Genomic DNA, 11461 nt, shown 5'->3' with positions numbered 1-11461 from the left:
GGATACAATGCTACACCCACCATATTCTCCAGACCTGGCACCATCGGATTATTATTTGTTCCGGTCACTCCAAAATTTTTTAGACGGTAAAACCTTCACCTCAAATGAGGAGGTCAAAACCCTCCTCGATCAGTTTTTTGCCAGCAATGACCAAAAATTTTATGAGTGTGGAATCATGCTACTACCAGAAAGATGGCAAAAGCTGTTGGACCAGAACGGTCACTATATAATTTAATAAAGTATTTGTTTATTATACGAAAACTGTCTTTCATTTTCACAAAAAAAAAAACGAAATGACTTTCCGAACAACCCTATAGAATCTTGTAAATTAACAATATAAACTTTAGATGCTTCTTTATACTGAAAATTTAGTTTAGGTTAGGTTAGGTTTTTTCAAAACTCGCTACCAAATTTTGTATCGCATGGTACGAAATTTTTATTTTCGAACTGTCTTCTATTTACGCCAATAATTGCTTGTATTATTATGTACTCACAGTATTTCCTTTGCAAGCAATCTGTTTTGTACCATCTAGTCCACAGTCTGATATTAATTCCACTGCAGATTGTTCTGGAACGTACAAAACAGTCAACGATGGAAGTTCTGTGATAAGACATCCTCCTGTGCCCAATGCCCATTTTGGCACTGAAAAAATATATTATATTTTACGAATAAATTTTGCAAGTAGCGAAAGAAGAATATTTATAATAACTCAAAAAGTATCTTTAATATTTATTATTATATAAATAATAATTAAAAGAAGAAAAACATTTTGATTATTTTTGATTTGTAATTGAACATTTTAGGAAAATATAAAATTATCAGATCTATTTTCAAATTTCATTTCAATACTTCTTAAACCTGTTTTAATACCTGGAAGTTCGCATATAAAGGAAGCTACGTCAGGTCCGCCACAGGATAATCCGTGCCATCGAAAATCTGCAGCAGGATCAGTAGCGGCGCATAGTGATCCTGTGGTTTCTGGAACAGCCTCCTGCCAGTAACCCTCATTAGTCAGTGGTTGAAAGTCTCTGTGAAATAAAATATAGTCTACTTTATCTTATTGATACAATTAGTTACTCAAATACTACGGTAACTCCTTCATTTCAGAACTTTGTAAAAACCTATAAACCGTGATACAGGTTCTCAGAATTCAGCAATTTATGATAAAGTGATAAATTTAAATGCGTATAACAACTTTGGTAGGTATGTAGTCCGACCGGATTTTAAATACCTGGTAAAATCAGCAACTAAAACAATTATAAAATAAAGGAATTTACAGTTTGAAATTCCGAAAAGAAAACTTAAAAAGCTTCCGCAGTGAATAGAATTTTATAGGACGACTACTAATTATAGTGAATCTTTTTTAAAATTTTAATTAAACAACACTTTTTCACCAGAAAATTTTCTTTTTGAGTAAAAATCACCACGTAAAACGACAGTTTTGTTGTGACTTTAATTATTATAATTTTTGTGTAGTCCATTTTACTGTGCTTAGAAAGAAATTTAAACAGATTGGGTCACTTGGAATACATGTCTGGAAATAATTATCTTTTACTTTCTTATTGATGTTATACATATACCTAACACAAAATAACTTCTTGTCTTTGCTCTGAATAATAATAAAATTAGATGTCCAATGTACCGCCATCTGGTGGGTATTCGCTGCAACTGAAGTATCCGCGTCTGGTAGTTCCGACATTAAACTCTAAAAGTTATTACTTCAATCGAAAAAGTTCGCACAACATTCAAACTATTACGTTAAATTTATTACATTGCGTGCTCTCACCTACTTACTGCGAAGTTGGATGAATTATTGGGACATAAAAATAGAATAGGTCTTAACTTTTCGTTTTTTGAACAGCTGCGTCTTAAAATTTTCTTAAAGCAATCGCCAACATTGCTAGACTAGCAGTTATCCAGTTACAAAATTGTAACGTCATCGTTACCATTACGAAGTTTGCGTCTGTAATGATTATAAATTTTGCCACATGGCTTGGTCTGGCTTTAATGATATCTTCTTCCTGATAGTTTCTAATTTAGCCTGGAGGGCAGATACGCTACAAACTAAATAGAATTTTACCAAGTCGATGAGTTTTAAACGGAGGGATGTAGAGATACGATGCCCAAGTCGACCTTCCTGCCCTGATTTAGTTTACTTTATGCTATAAGCTGTTTGGAGGTTTTCTCGGGTTAATAAGTTTAGGGTAGTGTGATATGCAGGACAAACATCGTCTGTATGTCGAGGGTGAATTTATAACGCCTTAATCATAAATGCAACCATCACAATTGAATGCAGTAAATTCTACTCCTACAGTAAAATTGTTGAGAAATTTCGTTTTCGTCATCGGCATAATCTGTATGAACCAATCTGAGAAATAATAGTTGCAGAGTTGAAGTCAGAATGTAATGTAATAAATGTCTGGGTTTTTTTCCGTTTTTATATTGGTCAAAACAGAAAATACGGATTCGCACAAATAAGATGTAGAAAATAAAACACTTAAAGGTTTTTGTGATATTGTAGGATAATCGAATCTAAGATTAATCCAGAAAGAATTTGTTGATTCTTCTGAATGTTTTGGAATTAAATCTCGGTTATTACACACCGTAATTAATTAATTAATTAATTCTTCCTCTTCTTTCATACACTGACGTGTCACTTATCACAAATAGATTTCGAACCCTATCAAATTTTTTTATTTTTAAATTCGGAAAAGATTGAACTGTTCTTTGCTCTAGTATTGTCAAATGATCAACAACTGTTTTATGAATTCTTGTGTTTTATTCTTCCATAAAGTAATTTTTTTTGAAATTCAAATAATTTATCCTATTTACGTTACTGTCACCGTAAAAACGGACGCTCGGACGTAATTCTCGGAATTCTTTCAAAAACGAACGCACCCCTGCTGTATATCGGCCATTGGGATAGGATGAAATGAGGGATATACAATTGATTGTATTGATGATTGTATTGATTGTATCTCCTTATAACTTCTACACGTAGGTTATACCACTGTACATTTCTTTCTCGATGCATAAGCAGGCAACAAAAACCATTCTCCAAATGTCTCCTCCGCTATTTTAGTATATATGTTAGGCCCGAAGGCCACATCACGTTCTGGCTACCTTCGAATGCACAGAACGCGTTTTGGCTGTTTTTAAACGCTCGCAACGCGTTCTGGTATCTGTTAAACAGCCGGAACGTGTTTTGTCAATTGTTGAACGCTCACAACGCGTTCTTAATGGTCGACTTGTATTATTTGCCGCTTTCTACCTGCGTAAATTCAATTATTGACAACTATAATTGACGACTATTATTGGATACCAAAGATGGGTTCGGTTTTTCTCGCCGAATCATTTCAACAATATAAGTGTTCAGTGTAACTTTCTTCCTGGAACTGAAAAACAATTATAAGAAATTTAACATTGTTGAAATGGTTCGGCGAGAAAAACCGAACCCATCTTTGGTATCCAATTATAGTTGTCAATAATTGAATTGTCTCCTAAAAACTGAAAAATGGATTGAAATTCATTTGTTTTATAAGTACTTACAATATAAATCTCATTGTACCAGGTAGAAAGCGGCAAATAATACAAGTCGAACATTAAGAACGCGTTGTGAGCGTTCAACAATTGACAAAACACGTTCCGGCTGTTTAACAGTTACCAGAACGCGTTGCGAGCGTTTAAAAACAGCCAAACCGCGTTTTGTGCGTTCGAAGGCAGCCAGAACGCGATATGGCCGTTTTTTCCGGCTACTGAGCGTTTTCGGTCTTCGCTCCTAACATATACATCCGTAAAATTTGGCGGCATATTCAAGAATCTCGCGGGACAGTAAAGTGCAGCGGCACAGTGGTTGAAAATTAGTGATCTAGAGTTTTAAATTTTATCCGACTTTAATAATTGATTTAAAGGATATTTTCAAAAGAATTATCCATATTTTTTCCCCATCTTTTCCATAATTGTCACCAGTAATAATTTACTACAGTTTTCGTATACTTACTTACAACTTACTCCAATCATCATAGCTAACATCTTTTTTTCCATATTTATCTTTATAGTAATCATTACCATTTGTTTTTCTCCGTATATCACTGTGGTGAATAATAACGTGATATCTTCAATTCTCGCTAAATATAACTTAATTTCATAGGAACAATTGCAGCATTAGTAAAATTTAGGTTTCTTCTTATGTTCAAAGTAAATTGATGGTGAAGTAAACAACAAGTAAACAACAAATTAATAATTTCATAATTTGCTTTCAGTAATGAAAAGAATTTTCTTATAAAATCAGGAATGCTTGAATATAATCGTAATTACGAAAGTGGAAAATCAAAATAAGACAATTTTGTACATTGTACACAACAGGAATGAATTTGTTGCTCATAAATTTAACAAATATGTACGTCGTATTATTGGATGGCGGACGATGAAATGTAACCGAAATAAAGAAACGTCAAGAGAGCTTTTATTGGTAGAATTCCAACGCTGAATGAGAACTATGTTTTAATTTAAAGGAATGGTAGCAGTCGCGATTTAAGATTAATTGCTTTGCTCCTCCGGCAACTACAGAGCATTTCTCATTATTTTCTCTGTAATATTTCTTCATCTGAGGAAGAAGTCGAATTGAATCTTTGCCTTATTTTCCAGGAAACCTCTTATATTATGCATAAAATGTAAAACTGCTTTACGGTTGTCTAATTTCTGTTGCGGAATCGGGAAAGGTTTCGTCATTCAAAAGTCGTGTATGTATTAATAAATAGTAAATTAATAAATGCAGGTAAATATTATTTGTATAGAATATTTCGGTACAAATATATAAGTAAATAAGTATTTAAATGTTTAATGTTTTTTAACAGAAAAGTTTATTATCATATGGTCAAAACTTATTAGACACGCACCTCTACTACTCTTTCCTATACTGAACCACTCTTGGCATTTTCCTAAAACTTAAAACTAGACCATCCCACATCCCTAACTACTAACTTGGATTATAATTTAAAAACAATAAATCATTTACTTTATTAATTATTACTGGAACATCTACTAACCCGTATACCTACCATAAGCAAGAGAAAGATACCCTTATCTTTCTCGACTAGTCGCAAATAACGAACACTGCTCGTACTTTATAAAATTTGTGAATCTTTGTGTCTATTTAAACAGTTCCTAGAGCTTGTCTCTTTTTTATTACGATACTATCGATTGTTTCATGAATCTTAAAAAAATTACAGTGGTGTTGATAAGTAATAAAAGAGGAACAAAGCCTAGAAATTGTTAAATAGCGATAGAAATATAGATGCACAAATTGTAAGTACCAGCAGTGTTCGTTACCTGCTATTAGTCGAAAAAGATGAGGGTATCTTTCTCTTCCTTGTAGTAGGTATACGGGTTAGTAGATTTATTGTTTCAGTAATAAATAATAAGTATAAATAAGTATAAAATTTACAGTTATGACTTTTTATGATCCAAAATCAGCAAAATTAAACCGAAGCGACTATATCTCTGACCAGTGATGTAATCTAATATTTATTTACAGTCAATACAGATAAAGATCCAATTACATACCAGTAAACAACAAAAATATTTACGAAAATAATTACAAAAGGGTAATCTTACAGAAAATTAAAAAATTTGTAAAAATAGATTTCCTTTTTCTAGCTTACAATATAAAGCTGATTTTGATGAAGATGGTATTTTGTGAAAATGACGGTTAGGAGAGAAAATTGTAATGTATTTGTCCTTGTTAGCATATAAAATAAACAATTATTTCGTGTACGAACACATGGGAACAAAGTTGTGTAATAATCTCTAACTACCCCCTTCATCTCTCAGAAGGCACCCTATAATTCTGTCTCTTCTTTTCCTTATCGATTTCCATAGCGCACTTTATTTTTCTGTTCTTTCTATTATTATTATCTCTTCATTCCTAACCATTTCTTTCCAAACATTTCCGTTATTCTGCTTCAATTCCGCATTTAAAACAATCTATCCTTCTATCCTTTTCTTTTCCACAGCGTCCAGCGTCTACGTTTCGCACCCATACAGTGCCATGCTCCAAACATTTATACAACTTTAACAATCTTTTCCAGTTTATAAATTTACATTTCGCGAGCATAAAAGTGATTTCTTTTCGTTGAAAACAACTCAAGCTTGCTCTATCCATTGTTATATGTATATCTCTGCCGCTCCTTCCTTTCTGACTAATTATCGAATTTCGCTTCGAATTTAATTACTGCTCCTATTTCTAGACTTCTTTGTTATTTCTAACTACTCCTTGCTAGATTCTAATAACACTGCCATCATATCTGCGGATCTAAGCGCTTACCTATATCTGTATTCATAATTCTGTCCTTTTATAATTGCGTTTCGATATATTAGATTAAAAAATTATTCTTATTCTAGAAATTCTTAACATTTTATTTTTTAAAATAAACTTTCGTTTACAATACGATCACGAATGGTTCGTGAAAAACAAAAGCTTCTTAAAATACAACATAAGCTAAGACAACTTAACAGTAGTAACAAAAACCTTCTACACTCAAACATTTTTCTTGCATTTTTATAAAATCCTTAACAAATTCTCTGGCTTAATTATCCTTCTTTTTCACTTTCTGTTTTCTGCAACACCCCTTCTAAATGTTCAAGTATTACTTTAGTAGGTAGTTATTTTTTCTTAGATAATAAATTATCAACTTCATCAAATTACTTTCCATGAGATTAAGCATGTTAAGGGAAGGTAATTATAAGACCTATAAATCTGGTATGCGTCGTGGTGATGCTAATTAAAATGGATTAATTATGAAGTGATTACACAGAGCAGCTGTGTTATAGAAGGAAATAATTTATCTATCATCGTTTTCCTTCAATCAAACTGATAGATGCAAATAGATTTACAAAACAATAGTGAATAGCATTATCAATAATCATTTGGTTAGGTTAGGTTAGGTTATTAGTAAAAATTAAAATTAAATTGTTAAAATATTTTTATAAACAAATACCACTTAACAGTAGTCTAATCTAGTTTTCGTTAGATAATTTTATGTTTTTAGAACAAATATAACGAGTCAAAAGCCAATAGGTATGTTTAAGAAAGAACAATTGAAAAAATTATTCTTGAAATTAGAAACATTAGAAATACGATTTGTTCTTCAATTCCTTAAAAGTAGATAAAAATTTAATTTCATCGTTTATTATTGAAGTTACTTAAGAAATTAAATACTGCAACTCGGATTTCCAGCAGACTTCGTAATTAGGTGCAGCTCGGAAACAATTAAATTTAGAAAGTTTTACTCAATGTTTTCACAAACTTCTACAATGTGTAAGTTTTGATTAAATCTCTTAAGGGCTCTGCTGGACTTTCTTAAGAAGCGTTACTGTACATGGTCTAGCTTTGAAGTTTAAAAGTCTATTGTTTGTTATAAAGTCTTTGTTGTTATTTTTTTTTATTTTATTTAACATCTGTTAAAATATTTGTTTCGTAATATTTGTTCTTTTTTGAAGTGCACGGAGAAAATGGAAAAGGAAAAATTACCTAAATATTTAAGCGATATTTACTATTTTCCCACACTAAGCTTAAATAATAAAAATTACAATTTGAACCCGAATTTTTAAAAGATATTAGATACTAGATATTTTAGTTGATATACGAAAATGAAACACTAGAGCACATAGTATGCAAATGCCCGGCATATAAAGAGTTTAGAGAAAAATATATCAAAGGAAACACAATTATTGAGGTGCTAAGAATAAAAAATAATGATGAAGCGTGCAAATTAGTATATTTTGTACAAAACTGTGTGAAACTGAGGTCATTTATGTTAAGCGAATAGCGATGTTACGTTAGATTAGGTTGAGATCATTAAAATAAGATAGCCAGTAAGTATCTTGTAATAGGCCTATGGCCTGCAACAAGTATGTACATAATAATAATAACATATACGCTGAAAACTCTTTAAATTTTTTATTATGGAAAATTTCCTACAATGTAAACACTACTTAACATGGTTTTGGATTGTTTCACAGCCCATTTAGCTATTTACGGATGAATTCTTTGTAAATGAACAGTTGTATCCTAAATATGAACAGGGAAAGTGTATATGCTTAGGTGCTTTAGTTAGAAGNTGCCTGAGAAGGTGTCCTACCGGCAGATTTCCTATAACACTACGTAAGAATGAAATTATATTTTATGATAATTAAATATGAATAATCGATTGTTTTTGTCTATTTTAAATAGCAGAGATCTCAAAACTGAAGTAATGTTCGCGGAAAAAGTAGCATCTCACGATTTCTGCAAAAGTTGACTTTTGATTCTTGTCTATGATCTCCTCGTTATTATAAAAAATTTTCAAAGGTACAGCAATTTGCTAGATGTTAGTACACCTAATTAATTATTATTCATATTAAAAGAATTTAGTAATTATGTGACAAAAATTCAAAATTATCTATTTTTGGCAATAAATAAACTGTATTGTATTACAAAGGAAAACAAACCAAAAGAAATTTTTATCAATTTATTCGAAAACTCGGCATACACGTAAAATATTGATACGTAAAAGAGGTAAAATTTCGATTATAGAGGGTATAATGAGACGAGACATTATTTTATACAAACTGAGTGTTTTGTGTTTTTCTTTAATTGTAATTTTTTGTATTAATAGCGGTATAAGAGTATATATATATTTACTTACGACCATGCAAACTGAGCTTTATCGGAATTCCTGGATAGTCCAATCCATACATTATTAGTGATATCCAATTCTTTCAAGAACGCTCGTACTGCATCAAATTGAGAAGTGTTATCAACTGCAAAGAAAAAATTAATATTCTTAAAAACACATTTAACTTTATATAGAAACGAAAAAAGTTCAAGCTCTTAAACGACTCCTTGTAGAAAATCAGTGCAAGTCAAATTGGCTGCAACTTGAGTATGATGTTCTTTATAAAATCTCTAATCAAAAGTTCTCACGGGCATAAAGTCAAAAAATAAAAAGTTTCTGGGCTACGGATTAAAATATTGTATAATTTCGAACCTGTCTAGTGAATAACTTTTGGAGGATATTCAAACAGTTACATCTTCCGATACTACTGATATGGTAGAAATGCAATCTCAAAGGTCATTTCAATGGCAAGTGCATTTTTTAAACGATGACCAGTTGTCCATCATTTGGAATTTAATTTTGCATTGTTGTTGCCCCACCCGTTTATACATATAACGCTCGCCGCAGTTACTAGGTTGTAGGGAGTCCCTGAGGTAGGGTATCATTAACTTGAATGGACTGATGGGCCTGGTTTGGCCTGCACCAAAGTATATTTTAGAAATACGTGCCCCAGTATCATTCTATCTAATCCAGAGTGAATTAGATAAATGGGGTGAAGCGAGCCGAAGGCGAGCGAACGCGAAGACAATGAAAAAGAAAAATTTACCAAAACATTAAAGTGATATTTACAATTTATCCCACTAACCCATTGCTTCGTAAGCGAAAATAATAAAAATTACAATTTGGACCCGAATTTGTAAAAATAAAATCCCAGCAGAAATAAATTGACCAGGTATTTTAGCTGATATTACAAATTTAATTGTAATAATTAAGAAACTTGAAATAATTTTTAAAGAAACCTGTCAAAATTGAGATTAATACAAGTTAGCTAATAAATTCTACTATTTCTACGGCAAATTTAGTCATTTACATTCGAAAAATTTTTGCATAGTCACAAAAATTTAGTTTTCTCCGTGAAACTCTATTCTTCCCCGATTGAAAACGCTTCTTCTCTTAAACGACTTTACCGATGTTGTTCAAATTTGGCACAATGTTCATACGCAGTCAAGAGCAAGTTTGTAAAAAAAAAAAATTAAAATCGAACATCGGACCACGGAGGAATAATCACTAGAATTTTTTTTTATCTGGTTTCTCAAGAACAATCACTTACAAATTTTCCATTTTGGCGCTAAAATGACCATCTTAAGACTGTCTACAGTCAAAAAAAAAATAAAATCAGAATTCGAACATACCATCAAGGAAAAATTATTTAATATTACAAGGGAGCTAGCGGCGTTAGCTAGGCGAGTGACCGGTCGGACAATTCGTTACGTGTTATAGTACATACTGCTTCGCTCCATTTCATCTTGCAGCAGTCTCCTAAGTGCCAACAATTTGTAAATCCCTAATAAATGACTTCTTAAAGACTTTGCTTCATTACTGAAGAAGCACATTAACTTTGGACATCGACTTGTGTATAAAAGAACGGCACATTTATCGGAATTAGAGAATGATACATGTGCAATGTTAAAGAGCCTGAAGATTTTCCAGGCCTTTACATTTTATGTACGTCAACATTCTGTTTTTATCGCTCGACAGGTTTTAGTTCGATTTGATTTATAACGGAGATCGTGAAATAGAAATTCCGAAGTTGTATAAAGCGTAGTCGTTTCAAAAGTTTTCAGGTCAGTGGAGATTAAAATGAGGGTTTTCGGTACACTCAGGAAACAGGACAAAATCCCCGTTACATACAAAATGATTTTCGCATCAATGAAAACCAGTGTAAAGTTCTTTCATACGTACTTATGATGTGTATAGGTTTATAAATGGTAGTCTCATTTTCTGAACATTCGTCGGTTGGGGCTTATGTGGTTTAGACAACATGACGTATGAAAAGGTAAATTATGAAAGTAAAGAAGACGTGATCTATTCAGTTGGCCAGAAGTTTTTCGGAATAAATTTCCGCATGCTGTGTATGCGTACTAAATGTTGAAAGAATTGAACATTTTCTTATTTGAGAGACTTGCACCCTTTTCCTTTATCGTCTTGCAAACACCCTTATAAACTAAATGTGAGCATAGCATAGCATTGTCCTTATGTTTTCAATTAATCATTAGTTCAGAATTCAGTTGATGTCCATCATCATTATAAGGTCGTCAGTTCTAAGACTGGTTGGACACGCACCTCCACTCTTTCCTATCCTGAGCTAATCTTCGCATTTCCTTAAAAGTAGAACAGCCCTTATCATAAACCATTTGCGAACAGTAATCTAATCTAGGCCTTCCTCTACCCCTTCTAACTCCCGTTTCTGCCTCTACTATGTCTTTGACTAGACCTTCATGCCTGAGAAAGTATCCTACTAACCTATCTGGCCTATTTTTTATTGACTTCCATAGAGTCCTCTGTTTTCCTATTCTTTCCAATACTTCTTCATTTCTAACCTTCTCTATCCACGGTATCCTCATCATTCGTCTGTAACACCACATTTCGAACGCTTCTAACCTTTTCTTTTCGGCCACGCCCACTGTCCATGTTTCGCACTCGTACAACCCCGCGATCCAAACATACACCTTTAACAACCTTTCTCGAATTTCTAAATTAACCGTTCGCGAGCATAGAAGTGACTTCTTTTTATCGAAGGTGACTCGACCCTGCGCAATCCTCTGCTTTATATCCCTACTACTCCTTCTGTCCTGACTGATAT

At 32.5% G+C, this 11461-nt stretch overlaps 1 protein-coding gene across 1 annotated transcript in view; it reads right to left on the bottom strand.

Moving 5' to 3' along the window:
* The window catches only part of LOC108736333, a 69150-nt gene that overhangs the window by 10938 nt on the left and 46751 nt on the right, over positions 1-11461 (bottom strand). The window contains exons 3-5 of the mRNA XM_018468716.2: positions 8689-8803; positions 872-1029; positions 495-643 (exon numbers count right to left, since the gene is read on the bottom strand). Coding sequence (XP_018324218.1) covers positions 495-643; positions 872-1029; positions 8689-8803 — 422 coding nt within the window. The remainder of the gene's footprint in view (positions 1-494; positions 644-871; positions 1030-8688; positions 8804-11461) is intronic.

This window comes from Agrilus planipennis, unplaced genomic scaffold (genome assembly GCF_000699045.2).
Source record: "Agrilus planipennis isolate EAB-ADULT unplaced genomic scaffold, Apla_2.0 scaffold64, whole genome shotgun sequence".
Lineage (NCBI taxonomy): Eukaryota > Metazoa > Arthropoda > Insecta > Coleoptera > Buprestidae > Agrilus > Agrilus planipennis.
The sequence above is the reverse complement of the archived record's forward strand: the minus strand, read 5'-3'. Positions and strand labels throughout refer to the sequence as shown.